We start from the raw sequence: 16,674 nt of genomic DNA, 5'->3' as shown, positions 1-16,674 counted from the left end.
AAATACTCATCCAAACAGATGTTGCTGTTACACAGGAGCAAAACCTTGGTGACTTAGCTTGTGCCAGCATTGCTTTCTTGGCTGCTGAGTTATGGAAATTATCCAACGGGTCCCAGGAAAAGGACCCCCACAGGAGGGAAATGAGGGGCTCAAGGCAACAACTATATACCAACCAGTATGAAAGACTTCCACTATTTTAGTATCAGCCAAACTTGTGTATGCCAACAGGATATCAGCTTTGGGTTCAAGAATACATAATGCTGCCGGGCGCGGTGGCTCAAGCCTGTAATCCCAGCACTTTGGGAGGCCGAGGCGGGTGGATCACGAGGTCAAGAGATCGAGACCATTCCGGTCAACATGGTGAAACCCCGTCTCTACTAAAAATACAAAAAAAAAAGATTAGCTGGGCATGGTGGCGCGTGCCTGTAATCCCAGCTACTCAGGAGGCTGAGGCAGGAGAATTGCCTGAACCCAGGAGGCGGAGGTTGCGGTGAGCCGAGATCGCGCCATTGCACTCCAGCCTGGGTAACAAGAGCGAAAACTCCGTCTCAAAAAAAAAAAAAAAAGAATACATAATGCTGAAAAATTTGGGAAAGACATGTAATGGTCTGGGACCTGAGAAGATGCTATACACATGTAATTTAATTCTACAGCTATTTGTTGCCTGCCTGCCATCTATAACAAACTATTCTAGGCATTATGGGCAATGGCAAAAGGAACAAGACACAGTCCATGCCTTCAAGGAATTTATGACTTATGATTTAACAAGTAAGCAAAACTTTTGACCAGGTATGGTAGCTCATGCCTATAATCCCAGCACTTTGGGAGGTCAATGTGGGCAGATTGTTTGAGTCCAGGAGTTTGAGATCAGCCTGAGTATACTAGAATCCTTTTAAAAGGTAGAAGTTCCAAAAGTGTAACACTTTTAATTAATAAAGTAGGAATGAAAACACAATTGGACCACTCAACAATAACAATTTTTCAATTTTAAATGGATTATCTAAAAAGACATAGGCCGGACATCACGCCTGTAATCCCAGCACTTTGGGAGGTTGAGGCAGGCCTATCACGAGATTAGGAGTTCAAGACCAGTCTGATCAACATGGTGAAACCCCGTGTCTACTAAAAATACAAAAATTAGCCGGGGGCGCACCTATAATCCCAGCTACTCAGGAGGCTGAGGCAGAAGAATCACTTGAACTTGGAGGCAGAGGTTGCATTGAGCTGAGATCATGCCACTGCACTCCAGCCTGGGCAACAGAGAGAGACTCCAACTCAAAAATAAGACATAAAATATATAATAAGTAGGCTGGGCGTGGTGGCTCACGCCTGTAATCCCAACACTTTGGGAGGCCAAGGTGGGTAGATCATGACGTCAAGAGATCAAGACCATCCTGGCCAACATGGTGAAACCCTGTCTCTACTAAAAATACAAAAATTAGCTGGGCGTGGTGGCACATGCCTGTGGTCTCAGCTACCAGGAGGCTAAGGTGGAAGAATCACTTGAACCTAGGAGGCAGAGGTTGCAGTAAGCTGAGATTGCACCACTGCACTCCAGCCTGGTGACAGAGCAAGACTCTGTTTCAAAAACATATATATATAAGTAAAGTCATATTTATTAAAAGTACACAGAAAAAAGAGAAGGTAGAAGATTAATGAAATAGGTAAACTGGTCAGATTTAAGTGGATATTCATTGTTCACTGAAGCATTCCACTTCTATATTTAAGATGGAATACAGCAGGCACAGTGGCTTATGCCTACAATCTCAACATTATGGGAGGCCAAAGTGGGAAGAACACTTGAACCCAGGAGTTTAAGATTAGCCCCGCCGGGCGCGGTGGCTCAAACCTGTAATCCCAGCACTTTGGGAGGCCGAGGCGGGTGGATCACGAGGTCGAGAGATCGAGACCATCCTGGTCAACATGGTGAAACCCCGTCTCTACTAAAAATACAAAAAACTAGCTGGGCGTGGTGGCGCGTGCCTGTAATCCCAGCTACTCAGGAAGCTGAGGCAGGAGAATTGCCTGAACCCAGGAGGCGGAGGTTGCGGTGAGCCGAGATCGCGCCATTGCACTCCAGCCTGGGTAACAAGAGCGAAACTCCGTCTCAAAAAAAAAAAAAAGATTAGCCCTGGCAACATAGCAAGACCCGTGTTTCTATTTTTTTTTTTCTATTTTTTTTTTTTTTTTTTTTTTTTGAGATGGAGGGAGTCTTGCTCTGTCTGGAATGAAGCAATTTTTGTGCCCCAGCCTTTCAAGTAGCTGGGATTACAGGTATGCGCCACCCCGCCTGGCTAATTTTTTATATTTTTAGTAGAGACAGGGTTTCACCATGTTGGCCAGGCTGGTCTTCAACCCCCAACTTCAGGTGATCCACCTACCTCAGCTTCTCAAAGTCCTGGGATTATAGGCATGAGCCACCATAACCAGCTGAGACCCGTCTCTATAAAAAAAAATTTTTTTTAATGAACTCAGTGTGGTGGCACGCACCTATAGTCCCAGATACTCAGGAGGCTAAGGTGGGATGATTGCTTGAGGCTGGGCAGAGGTGGGGGGTGTGGTGCTAAGGCTGAAGTGAGCCAGGCATGGTGGCTCAAACCTATAATCCCGGCACTTTGGGAGGCTGAGGCAGTCCAGGGGTCAGGAGTTCGAGACTAGCCTGACCAACATGGAGAAACTCTGTCTCTATCTCTACTAAAAATACAAAAAATTAACTGGGCATGATAGCAAATGCCTGTAATCCCAGCTACTCTGGAGGCTGAGGCAGGAGAATCGCTTGAACCGGAAAGTGGAGGTTGCAGTGAGCCAAGATCACATGACTGCATTCCAGCCTGGACAAGAGCAAAACTCCATCTCAAAAAAAAAAAAAAGGCTGAAGTGAGCTGTGATCACACCTTTGCACTCCAGCCCAGGTGACAGAGCAGCAAGACCCTGTCTCAATCAATGAATGATCAATCAATTAAAGATGAAGTAAAGCCAGGCGCGGTGGCTCACGCTTGTAATCCCAGCACTTTGGGAGGCCGAGGCGGGTGGATCACAAGGTCAAGAGATCGAGACCATCCTGGCCAACATGGTGAAACCCCGTCTCTACTAAAAATACAAAAAAATTATCTGGGCATGGTGGCGTGTGCCTGTAATCCTAACTACTCAGGAGGCTGAGGCAGGAGAATTGCCTGAACCCAGGAGGCAGAGGTTGCGGTGAGCCGAGATCGCGCCATTGCACTCCAGCCTGGGTAACGAGTGAAACTCCGTTTCAAAAAAAAAAAAAAAAGATGAAGTAAAAAGTAAATTCAAATCAAAATAACAGGTAGATTAAAAACGTAAATTGAATAACCCAATTTAAAAATGGGCAAAGTATCTGAATAGATGTTGCTCTGGAGAAGATATACAAAAATAGCCATAAGCACAGGAAAAGATGCTCAACATCATCAGTCATCAGGGAAGTATAACTTAAAACCACAATGAGATACCACTTCACACCCACTAGGATGGCTGTCATCAAAAGGACAGATAATAACAAGCGTTGGTGAGGAAGGTGTGAAACTGGAATCCTCATATACTGCTGGCAGAAATTCATAAAATAATGTAGTTGATTTGGAAAACAGTTTGGCAGCTCCTTAAGAGATTAAATATAGAGGCACCCTAAGACCCAGCAATTTCTCCTAGGTATATATGCAAGGGAACTGAAAACACATGTTAAAAAGATGAAATAAGCCGGGTGCGGTGGCTCAAGCCTGTAATCCCAGCACTTTGGGAGGCCGAGGCGGGTGGATCACGAGGTCAAGAGATCGAGACCATCCTGGTCAACATGGTGAAACCCCGTCTCTACTAAAAAAAATACAAAAAATTAGCTGGGCATGGTGGTGCGTGCCTGTAATCCCAGCTACTCAGTAGGCAGAGACAGGAGAATTGCCTGAAACCAGCAGGCGGAGGTTGCAGTGAGCCGAGATCGCACCATTGTACTCCAGCCTGGGTAACAAGAGCAAAACTCTGTCTCAAAAAAAAATTTTAAAATGAAGAAAAAAAAAAAAAAGATGAAATAGCCGGGCATGGTGGCTCAAGCCTGTAATCCCAGCACTTTGGGAGGCCGAGGCGGGTGGATCACGAGGTCAAGAGATTGAGACCATCCTGGTCAACATGGTGAAACCCTGTCTCTACTAAAAATACAAAAAATTAGCTGGGCATGGTGGCGCGTGCCTGTAATCCCAGCTACCTACTCAGGAGGCTGAGGCAGGAGAATTGCCTGAACGCAGGAGGCGGAGGTTGTGGTAAGCCGAGATCGCGCCATTGCACTCCAGCCTGGGTAACAACAGCGAAACTCCATCTCAAAAAAAAACAACAAAAAAAGATGAAATAAAAGTAAATGAGGCTGGGGTTGGGTGGGGTGGTGGCTCACGCCTATAATCCCAGCACTTTGGGAGGCCGAGGCCAGCAAAGCACCTGAGGTCAAGAGTTTGACACCAGCCTGGCCAACATGGTGAAACCCATCTCTATTAAAAATACAAAAATTACCAGCCATGGTTGCAGGCACCTGTAATCCCAGCTACTTGGGAGGCTGAGGCAGAATTGCTTGAACCTGGGAGATGGAGGTTGCAGTGAGCTGAGACTGTGCCATTACACTCCAGCCTGTGCAACAGAGCAAAACTCTATCTCAAAAAAGAAAACTTTTTTAAAATTAAAAAATAAATAAATGAGGCTGGGGTGGTGACTCACACCTATAATCCCAGCACTTTGGGAGACCGAGGCAGGTGGATCACCTGAGTTCAAGAGTTTGAGACAGCCTGAGCAACATGGCAAAACCCCATCTCTACCAAAAATACAAAAAAAAATTAGCTGAGCATGGTGACAGGCACCTGTGGTCCTAGCTACTCAGGAGGTTGCAGTGGGAGGATAACTTGAGCCTGGGAAGCAGAGGTTGCAATGAGCCAAGATTGTGCCACTGCACTCCAACTTCGGTAACAGAGTGAGACCCAGTCTCAAAAATAAATAAATGTAACATTATTTCAGTCTGTGAACATGGTATGTTTCTCAATTTATTTATGCCTTCTTTGATTTCTCTCATCAGGGTTTTGCAGTTTTCAACACACAAATTTGGAACACATTCTGTTAGATGTATACCTAAGTATTTCACAGGTTTTTTGTTGTTGTAAATGATACTGTTTTAAATTTAAATTTCCAATTGTTCATTGCTAATAATAGAAATGCAATAGATTTTTGTTCATTGAGTTTGTATCCTAAGACCTTGCTAAACTACGTGTAGTTCTCCTTAATTGCTCCCTTATTTGTGAAGCTGAGAATTGAAATTCACATAGTAATACAGTAAAGAAACTGAAATATTAAAAGTAAATTTGTAGGCCAGGCGAGGTGGCTCATGTCTATAATTTTAGCACTTTAGGAGGCCGAGGTGGGCAGATCACCTGAGGTCAAGAGTTCGAAACCAGCCTGGCGAACATGGTGAAACCCCCATCTCTACTAAAAATACAAAAATTAGCCAGGCATGGTGGCCGGTGCCTGTAGTCCTAGCTCCTCAGGAGGCTGAGGTTGGAGAATCACTTGAACCCAGGAGATGGAGGTTGCAGTGAGCCAAGATCACACCACCGCACTCCAGCCTAGGTGACAAGAGCAAAACTCCACCTCAAAAACAGTAAATTTGTTAAAATGTTAATTATCCCCAAACTGATCTTTAGATTCCACATAATTCCAGTCAAAATCTCAGAAGAATTTTTCTTGACAGAAATCAACAAGCTGATTCTAAAATTTATATAGAAAAGTGAGCCAAAATAATCATAAAACAGAACAAAGTTAGAATAATCACAATACCTGATTTCCTGTCATTTTTTTTTTTTTGAGATGGAGTTTCGCTCTTGTTACCCAGGCTGGAGTGCAATGGCACGATCTCGGCTCACTGCAACCTCCGCCTCCTGGGTTCAGGCAATTCTCCTGCCTCAGCCTCCTGAGTAGCTGGGATTATAGGCACGCACCACCATGCCCAGCTAATTTTTTGTATTTTTAGTAAAGACGGGGTTTCACCATGTTGACCAGGTTGGTCTCGATCTCTCGACCTTGTGATCCACCCGCCTCGGCCTCCCAAAGTGCCAGGATTACAGGCTTGAGCCACCGTGCCCGGCCTGATTTCCCGTCTTACTTTTTTTTTTTTTTTTTTTTTTTTGAGACAGAGTTTCGCTCTTGTTACCCAGGCTTGAGTGCAATGGTGCAATCTCGGCTTACCGCAACCTCCGCCTCTTGGGTTCAGGCAATTCTCCTGCCTCAGCCTCCTGAGTAGCTGGGATTACAGGCACATGCCACCATGCCCAGCTAATTTTTTTGTATTTTTAGTAGAGACAGGGTTTCACAATGTTGACCAGGATGGTCTCGATCTCTTGACCTCGTGAACTGCCCACCTTGGCCTCCCAAAGTGCTGGGATTACAGGCGTGAGCCACCGCGCCCGGCCCCCCGTCTTACTTTAAATCTATAATAATGAAGACAGAATGGGTGTTGGTAACAGCTTACACACAGATCAATTAAACAAAACAGAGTCCAGATAGCCCTTCCCATAGATGGCCAACTGATTTTCAACAAAGATTTAAAGACAATTCCATGGAAAAAAGAAGTCTCTTTAACAAATGGTGCTGGAACAAGTAGACATTCACATACAAAAGAAAAAAAAAATCTTGATCAGACCTCATACAATATATAAAAATTAACTCAAAATGGGTCAAATAAATGTAAAGCCTAAAACTATAAAACTTCTAGAAGAGGCCGGGCGCGGTGGCTCAAGCCTGTAATCCCAGCACTTTGGGAGGCCGAGGCGGGTGGATCACGAGGTCGAGAGATCGAGACCAACCATGGTCAACATGGTGAAACCCCGTCTCTAATAAAAATACAAAAAAAAAAAATTAGCTGGGCATGGTGGTGCGTGCCTATAATCCCAGCTACTCAGGAGGCTGAGGCAGGAGAATTGCCTGAACCCAGGAGGCGGAGGTTGCGGTGAGCCGAGATCGCGCCATTGCACTCCAGCCTGGGTAACAAGAGCAAAACTCCGTCTCAAAAAAAAAAAAAAAAAAAAAAAAAAAACTTCTAGAAGAAAACTAAGGGGAAAATTTGTGTCCGCTTGGGTTAGACAAAGGTTTCTCAGATAGGATACCAAAAACAATCCAGGAGAGAAAAAAACTGATAAACTGTCCTTCATCAAAATTAAGAACTCCTGCTCTTTGAAAAATGTTAAGAGAATAAACAGATTACGAGAAAATATTTGCAAATCACATATTTAATAAGGGATTTTCATCCAGAATATATGAAGACCTCTCTAAACTCCATAATAAGAAAACAACCTAATTAAAAATATATAAAAGACTTGGACACTTCACCAAAGACAATAATACAGACATACACGAAAAATGTTTAACAAATGCAAATTAAGGCTGGGCCCAGTGGCTCAAGCCTGTAATCCCAGCACTTTGGGAGGCCGAGGCGGGTGGATCATGAGGTCAACAGATCGAGACCATCCCGGTCAACATGGTGAAACCCCGTCTCTACTAAAAATACAAAACATAAGCTGGGCATGGTGGCGCGTGCCTGTAATCCCAGCTACTCAGGAGGCTGAGGGAGGAGAATTGCCTGAACCCAAGAGGCGGAGGTTGCGGTGAGCTGAGATCGTGCCATTGCACTCCAGCCTGGGTAACACAAGTGAAACTCCGTCTCAAAAAAAAAAAAAAAATGCAAATTAAAACCAAGAGATATCACTACTTATCAGAATGGCTAAGATGGAGTTTTGGTCTTCTTGCCCAGGGTGCAGTGCAGTGGCACAATCTTGGTTCACTGCAACCTCCACCTCCTGGGTTTAAGCAATTCTGCTGCCTCAGCCTCCCAAGTAGCTAGGATTACAGGTGGGCACCACCACACCCAGCTACTTTTTTGTATTTTGAGTAGAGACAGGGTTTCACCACGTTATTCAGCTGGTCTCAAATGCCTGACCTCAGGTAATCCACCCGCCTCGGCTTCCCAGAGTGCTGGGATAACAGGCATGAGCCACCACACCCAGCCAAAAAAAAAATTTTTTTTTGAGACTGGGTCTCATTCTACTGCCCAGGCAGGAGTGCAGTGGTTTGATCACCACTCACTGCAGCCTCAGCCTACCCAGGCTCAGGTGATTTTCTCACCTCAGTCTCCCAAATAGCTGGACCACAGGTATGCGCCATCACACCCAGCTAATTTTTGTATTTTTTACAGAGAGGAGACCAGCCTGGCCAACATGGCAAAACCCTGTCTCTACTAAAAATACAAAAATTAGTCGGGCGTGGTGGCATGCCTGTAATTGCAGTTACTCAGGAGGCTGAGGCAGGAGAATCGCTTGAACCTGGGAGGCGGAGGTTGCAGTGAGCTGAGATTGCACCACGGCATTCCAGCTCCACGGAACAGAGGCAGTCTATTTCTTCCCTAAATCCCTTAACACTTGCTGACCCTCTGTGGATCTTTTAATAATATTTACTAAACTTACTGTATGCCAAGAACCATGCTAAATGCTATATCAGCATCACTTCATTTAATACTCATAAAATCCCAGAACACAGGTGCTATTATTGCCCATTTTATAGATGAAGATTGAGGCACAAAAAGGTTCCATTATTTACCAAAATCACACAGCTAACAATTGATGAGTTAGAATTTATCTTATCCCAGGTAGTCTAATTCCAGAGCCCATTCTCTTAATTTTTATACATTACAGTCATTCATTCAACATTAACTGAGTTCCAGACACTAATACACATACTGGAGATAAATAAATGAATAAGACAAGGTCCAACTTTCCCCTGAAAAAAATTGGAATCTAGTATGGCAAGACCAACATAAATAAGTGCGCTGAGTATACCCTATGTTTGTCACCCTGAATTGCCCGTCACAACAGTATAAAGTGGTCCCATGTTTTATTTATTTCTCTATCTCCCATAGTTCATAGTAGTCTCTGAACAAATATTGAGCAAACAACTAAAGTCAACCCAACTCCTCTACTTTTGTTGTACCTGTAGCTACTGGCGACTCAAAGCTCAACTCAGAAGGGATGAGGGGATGGCCGGACACGGTGGCTCATGCCTGTAATCCCAGCACTATGGGATGCCAAGACAGGTGGATCACCAGAGGTCAGGAGCTCGAGACCAACCTGGGCAACATGGCAAAACCTGTCTCTACTAAAAATATAAAAATTAGCCAGGTATGGTTGTGGGCACCTGTAATCCCAGCTACTCAGGAAGCTGAGGTAGGAGAATTACTTGATCCCAGGAGGCAGAGATTGCAGTAAGCCAAGATTAAAAAAAAAAAAAAAAAAAAAAAAAAAAAGGGTAAGGGACTGAAAACTACATTTATCTCATTCTCCTTCATATCCTTAATAATATTCATTCAGTCAACAAATATGCGGACTGTGAGCCAGCCACTATTCTTGGCACCAGAACACTTTGGATAAATACCCTGCTCTCATAGGAGTAACATTCAAGTGGATGCAACAATCAAACAAAGACAAAAAAAGGAAGAAAGAAAGAAAAGAAAAAGAAACGAAACAAAATAATTTCAGATAATTTTAATTATTATAAATATTTGCGGGCCGGGCGCGGTGGCTCAAGCCTGTAATCCCAGCACTTTGGGAGGCCGAGGCGGGTGGATCACAAGGTCAAGAGATCGAGACCATCCTGGTCAACATGGTGAAACCCCGTCTCTACTAAAAATACAAAAAAGTAGCTGGGCATGGTGGCATATGCCTGTAATCCCAGCTACTCAGGAGGCTGAGGCAGGAGAATTGCCTGAACCCAGGAGGCGGAGGTTGTGGTGAGCCGAGATCGCGCCATTGCACTCCAGCCTGGGTAACAAGAGCGAAACTCCATCTCAAAAAAATATATATATATATATTTGCATTTATCATTTTAAAATATGATAAACATGCCAGGCATGGTGGTTCACCACTGCAATTCCAGCAATTTGGGAGGCCGAGGTTGAGACTAGGAATTTGAGACCACCCTGGGCAACACAGTGAGATCCTTGTCTCTACTTATTTTTTTAGAGACAGGAGTCTCACTCTGTTGCCCATGCTGGAACGCAGTGGCGTGATTATGGTTCAACCCATCCTTAACCTTTCCAGGCTGAGGTGATCCTTCCACCTCAGCCTCCTCAGTCAGTAGCTAGGACTACAGGCATGAGCCACCATACCCAGCTAAGTTTTTTTTTTTTTTTTTTTTTTTTGAGGAGTTTTGTTCTTGTTGCCCAGGCTGGAGTGCAATGGCTCAGTCTCGGCTCACCATAACCTCTGCCTCCTCTTGCCTCAGCCTCCTAAGTAGCTGGGATTCCAGGCATGCGCCACCCCGCCCAGCTAATTTTGTATTTTTAGTAGAGACAGGGTTTCTCCATGTTGGTCAGCCTGGTCTCGAACTCCCGACTCCAGGTGATCCCGCTGCCTCAGCCTCCCAAAGTGCTGGGATTAAAGGTGTGAGCTACTGGTCCTAGCAAAAAAAAAATTTTTAATATGATATAATGGGGTGTTAATTTAGACTGGGAAGGCTTAGACGTGAAGGTGATATTTAAACTGGTACATAGAGGTTGAAAAACATCTTTTACTTTCATTTTTCAGAGAAAAGGGCAAAGCTAGAAACCCTATGCAAAATTAGAAGCCAGAATTGGCCAGGTATGGTGGCTCATGCCTGTAATCCAAACACTTCGGAGGCCAAGGCGGGCGGATCACCTGAGGTCAGGAGTTCAAGACCAGCCTGACCAACATGGTGAAACCCCGTCTTTAAAAAAAAGAAGAGGCCGGGCGCGGTGGCTCAAGCCTGTAATCCCAGCACTTTGGGAGGCCGAGGCGGGTGGATCACGAGGTCAAGAGATCGAGACCATCCTGGTCAACATGGTGAAACCCCGTCTCTACTAAAAATACACAAATTAGCTGGGCATGGTGGCGCGTGCCTGTAATCCCAGCTACTAGGGAGGCTGAGGCAGGAGAATTGCTTGAACCCAGGAGGCAGAGGTTGCGGTGAGCCGAGATCGTGCCATTGCACTCCAGCCTGGGTAAATAGCGAAACCCCGTCTCAAAAAAAAAAAAAAAGAGGCCGGGTGCGGTGGCTCAAGCCTGTAATCCCAGCACTTTGGGAGGCCGAGGCGGGTGGATCACAAGGTCAAGAGATCGAGACCATCCTGGTCAACATGGTGAAACGCCGTCTCTATTAAAAATACAAAAAATTAGCTGGGCATGGTGGCATGTGCCTGTAATCCCAGGTACTCAGGAGGCTGAGGCAGGAGAATTGCCTGAACCCAGGAGGCGGAGGTTGCGGTGAGCCGAGATTGTGCCATTGCACTCCAGCCTGGGTAACAAGAGCGAAACTCCGTCTCAAAAAAAATAAAAATTAAAATTAAAAAAAGAAGAAGCCAGAATTAACCTGTCATTGACAAAGATTGCAATATTTTTTTCCGAAATTTATACCTAATTGTTATAGGAATAGAACACTGTTCACATCATCACCATTTCTTTCTTTCTTTCTTTCTTTTTTGAGATGGAGTCTCACTCTGTCTCCCAGGCTGGTGTGCAATGGCATGATCTAGGCTCACTGCAACCTCTGCCTCCGGGATTCAAGAGATTCTCCCGTCTCAGGCTCCCGAATAGCTGGGATTACAGTGCCCACCACCAAGCCCAGTCAATTTTTGTATTTTTAGTATAGACGGGGTTTCACCATGATGGTCAGGCTGACCCACCCGCTTAGGCCTCCCAAAGTGCTAGGATTACAGGCATGATCCACTGTACCCAACCAAACTCACCAATTTTATGTAAAATTGGTTTGGTGGGTTTTTTTTTATATATATATACAATGGCATTGCTTTATTTCAGAAAGGAAATTCTGACAGTGCTGCATTTTGCCTTTTTTTTTTACCTTTATGCTTCCTTCTAATTAAAGGTGGGGGAGGGGTAGTATGGAGCCACTTGCATAAACAAGGATTCCGGCAAAATGATGCAAAAGCTTCATTTCTATAACACTTGGGGATTTTATCTTCAATGTGTAGTATTTAAATACATCATTTTATTCTACTTTTATATTTATAGAGATGGGGGTCCCACTATGTTACCCAGGCTGGTCTTGAACTCCGGGGCTTAAGCAATCCTCTCATCTCAGTCTTCCAAAGTGCAAATATAACATTTTAAATAATACAATCTGTAACATTCTATTCTATATTTCACAGCTCCTTAAAAGCTTATTATTGGAAAGAAAAGATATATACAGAATAATGAAGAAAGTTATATTTTACTAATGTTGCAAGGAAATGACCACTGGGTTTTACAAAATTAACACTGATTTTGTCAAGTCACTTAACTGCTCCAAGTCTCCATTTCTTACTCATGGGTAAAATGAGATGCTGACATAAGGGGATCCCTATGGGTCCTCCTAGCCCTAAACACTCCGATTCTCCTTAGAAAACAAAATGTCCAAGAATCAGAACCTGTACTGCATGGGTACAATGCAGGTGTTATGATAAGCACCTTTTTAAATTTTGTTTTATTTGGAGCTCAGTTTTTATAACAATTTTCTTCTGATGTAACGGGTGAGGTAAGGTTTTACAAGATTCCTCAGTAGGAGTATTTCCTACCTATCAGTGAAAAGAATGGGGAGGGGAAATAAAATAGCTATGGTGCCCAACAAGAACACTACATGGCCAAAAGCATTCCACAGCAAGCGCTCGCTATGCTAGCAGAGAATCATTGGGAAGGAAACTGTAAATTTCCACCATTTTATTATTTTTCCTTTCTTATCCTCTTCCACAGAGAAAAGCCTAGTTTTAATCTTCACTTAATCCCCAGACATAGCTAAAGCCACAGCAATCCTCGCACATTTTTTTTGTTACAAAGAAATAGCCAAAATATTGACGAGGCACTGTTTTTCCACACATATCACCAATCTTAATTAGTACTAAGGACGCCGTTTTCCAAATGTCACCCACCATCAGCCCTCGCTCCGCTGCGGCCGCCACTCGCCGCCACCCATTTTTAAAAATCCGTTCATGAGGGTGGTGCCTTTCATCCAAACCCATAAACAACTATTTCCTCCCTGCGACCGTGGTCTGGGCTCCTGAAGCGTTCGGCCACGCCAGGGCCGAGCCTCGCTAGCAGGGAGACCGCAGACTGCGGCGCTGGGCGGCGGACACCGGAGCTCTCCTCATCTCCCGAGCGATTTCAGGGGTTCAGGACCCGGATAAGTCCCCGCCCTGGAAGCCAAGCCCCGGGAAGGGGAGGAGTGAGGAGGCCCAGGACCCGCAGAGCTCAGCCTCAGGAAAACAGGCGCCTCCTCCCCAGCCCGGGGACGGCCCGGCCTCCCAGGTGGGTCTCGCAGCCGCCGACCGCGCTGCGGCCGGGGGCGGGGGAGGAGGACGCAGGCCGGGATCTCGCTCGTCACGACTCGCCCAGGAGGGTGGGAAGGAGGACTGCAGGAAACGGGAGCGGAGTCGGGTCGCTCAGGGAATAAAGACGAGGAAGGGAAAAGGGGACCAGGGGACTGGGGGAAGGTAACGGGAGTGAGGATGGGGGTGCGGGGGAGGGTGACGGGTGCAGAAGGGAGGACACCGGCGGCAGGGGGTAGAGGCGAGGCGAAGGGTAAGGACGGGTGCTGGGGGTGAAAGGGAGGAAGGGGGTCTGGCAAGCGGGAGAGGCGGGATGGAGAGAGGTGGGGTGAGACGGGTGGGGGCGGGGAGGGGATGGGGCGAGGGGACAGAAATGGGGGTGAAGGTAAGAGAGGGAGGGAAGATGGAGGGGAATGAGGATGCAGGGAAAAGGGAAGACAGTGACGGCGAGGAAGGCGGATGGGGAGGGAGGAGGGCGGGCTGCAGGGGGAAGGCCGAGGTGAAACGCGAGGTGAAGGAGGAGAAAGCGGGGGAAGCGCCCGGGCCGCTGGCGCCCGGCCGGGACCTTCCCCTCCCGCGGGCTGCGCCTGAATAACGGGACCCCGCGGGCCGGGAGCCTAGGGCCGGGGACGCAGGGCTGGCAGCCCGTTCGGAGGCAGGACGCTGCGAGCAAGGGCCGCGCGGGGCTCCCCGACAGCCGCAGCCCCCGCCTGCGGGAAGGACCCCAGCTCCACTTACTCTCTCCGACCACAGCTTTGAGGCCAATGGGGGCCATGGCGCTGCACGAGTCTCTAGGCTTCGACCTCCTCCTCCCGTGACGCCCGCGGACCCCGCCGCCTCCTCGGGTGGGCGCTCAGGGCCGGCCGCAGCTCTCCGCCCCGCAGCCGCGCTCGGGACCGACTGACGCGCGGACTGGGCGCGGGGGCGCGGCGCGAGCCAGAGCGAGGCTGCCCGGCCGCCGGCGCGCGCGCGGGGGCGGGGCCAGCCGGGGGCGGGGCCTCGCATCGGCCGTCGGCATCCCCTACTCTCCTCCGCCAATCGCACTGCGGCCCGGGGGCTCAGCCCCGCCCTCCGAGATGCGGCTGGACGCGAGGAGGAGGCTGGCTGGTGGGGAGCCGCGCCCTCCCCCTCACCTCACGCGCCGCGCGCGCCTAGGGCGCGGGGTCCCCGGGCCTCCTTTTCCACCTCAGCGCTGGGATCCCTGGCCACAGGCTACTGACGCGCTCCATCTGCCTGAAACCCCGCGCGGGTCCCGTCTTTCCACTTGCTGGGAGCGTCCGTTTTTCCCTGCCCTCGGAAGGAGGTGGGAGGCGAGATCTCTTACCAGCAGTGCCCACTCCCAGCCGCAGCGAAGCCAGGGTGAATCCACCCACAGCACCTCCCTCTCGCTGGGCACCTGCATCCGTGCATCCACCAACACCGAGTTCTAGTGTCAAACTCCGTGCCAAGCGCCTCACGGGCCATCATCTCATCAAATCCTCCAATCATTGGGCATTGCTTTTTATTTTTTGTTTACACTCCTTTTAGCTCATATCTATGGACATTGTTTTTTAACCTCCATTTTCAGATGAAAAAACCGAGGCGAGGAGATACTGAAAACAGCACTAGATTTACCTTCAGGCCGCGTAGCATCCGTTAGCTAACGTTCATTATTCATTCATTGTTATGAGTAAAGCCGCTATTCTATTCCCTGGAGCTACAACCACGTACCAGGCAGAATCTCATCCTGCTTATGGGGTGCTCAGAGTCTAGAAGTTTCTAAGTCCCAAATCTGATACGAATATACTGTGGGACCAACTCTGATCTTAGTATCTCCTTCCTGGAGTCCATATTTACTAAAGCGGACCCAGTTCAGTTTTGCTCGACTTTATTAATAGGAGACACTGCTTTTGAAATATGGGACAGGGCTTGCTTTTGGCTTCAAAGTAACACAAATTGAACCAGTTAAAAATAAAAGAGAACAAGAGAGGTAGTAGTAGTAGTGAAAATCGGTAAATATTCATTAAATTTTTTGAATACCTTTGAACTAGGGTTTTTTCTTCATATTATTAAGACGTAATAATATTTTACAGATGAGGAATTGAGATAAGTGCTTTATTAGTAAATGACAAAGGAAAGATCCAATTCTAGAATCCAATTCTAGATCCAATTCTAGATCCAATTCTAGAATCTGAATTCTGAACCATTATTTTATACTGAGAAAAAAAAATGCTGAAGACTAAGGAGGAATTTTCCAAAGTCACAGAAGCCAATGGTGTCTGAGCCAGGACAAGAAGCCACATGTCCTATTTCAGTCAGCCCCAAAACAAGCAGATTTGACCATCTTCTCACCAACACCCCAATCTACCCCCAACAGAACTTTCAGATGGCTTTACAGAGACAGAAGTCATTAATGTGTCAACTCTCTACATCTGGGCCTTGCCTTTTGCCCAGGAAATATACTGATAGCCCCTGGGTGCATTTGGAGGAGGAGATAGTGTGTAAAGGTGGGGGCACCTAGGATGCACTGGTAATGCCACATGCTTCCTTCTTCACCAGATGTAGACTCCACAGTTTCTACATCTGCCATGAAAATATAAATTCAAAACCAGAAAATTCCCTAGCACTTAAGGAAAAGGAATGGCCAAGGGCTCCTCTTGTCATTCATCCAATCAACAAGGTTTATCGAGTGAGGCCAAGGTCCAGGCCATGTGCTGTGGGTAAGATGGAGACAATTTCTGCCCTCAAGGAACTGGTATTCTAGCCGATGGGACAGACAGGAAACAAGGTGTTACAGCATTGAGTTACTGTTCTGACGAATGCTGAAGCAGATGGAGAAGGGGTTGTGAGAGTAGATAACAGGACACCTGACCCAGTGGACTGGCTGGGGTGCAGTCAGAGCTGGCTTCCTGAGATGGGGAAATGGTGGTGAGACGGTCCTGGGAGAGTGTCTAGGCAGATACAGAGTAGGTGCAAAGACCCAGTGGTGGAAAGAAGTTTGGCTTTTTCAGGAAGAGAGAGGGGGCATTGGGACTAGAGAGGAGAAAGCCTGAGGGGTAGGGCAGGAGAAAGAGTCTCCAAGGGAGGCCTGAATGCAGGGCTCCAGGACTTATTTATTTATTTATTTATTTATTTATTTATTTATTTATTTGAAATGGAGTCTGGCTCTGTTGCCAAGGCTAGAGTACAGTGGCACGATCTCAGCTCACTGCAACCTCTGCCTCCCAGGTTCAAGAGATTCTCCTGCCTCAGCCTCCCAAGTAGCTGGTACTACAGGTGCCCACCAGTGTGCCTGGCTAATTTTTGTATTTTTTTTAGTAGAGATGGGCTTT

At 46.9% G+C, this 16,674-nt stretch overlaps 1 protein-coding gene across 2 annotated transcripts in view; it reads right to left on the bottom strand.

Annotated features, from left to right (window-relative positions):
* The window catches only part of STXBP1 (syntaxin binding protein 1), an 88,735-nt gene extending 74,428 nt beyond the window's left edge, over positions 1–14,307 (bottom strand). The window contains exon 1 of one of the 2 annotated variants that reach the window (XM_039475110.2): positions 14,102–14,307. In XM_039475110.2, the coding sequence (XP_039331044.1) occupies positions 14,102–14,138 (37 nt within the window). In that variant the 5' untranslated portion in view covers positions 14,139–14,307. The remainder of the gene's footprint in view (positions 1–14,101) is intronic. The other variant, XM_039475111.2, reaches the window with a different exon arrangement.
* Between the last annotated feature and the right edge of the window lie 2,367 nt (positions 14,308–16,674).

This window comes from Saimiri boliviensis, chromosome 2 (assembly GCF_048565385.1).
Source record: "Saimiri boliviensis isolate mSaiBol1 chromosome 2, mSaiBol1.pri, whole genome shotgun sequence".
Taxonomy (NCBI): Eukaryota; Metazoa; Chordata; class Mammalia; order Primates; family Cebidae; genus Saimiri; species Saimiri boliviensis.
This window is presented reverse-complemented; position numbering and strand designations above follow the sequence as displayed.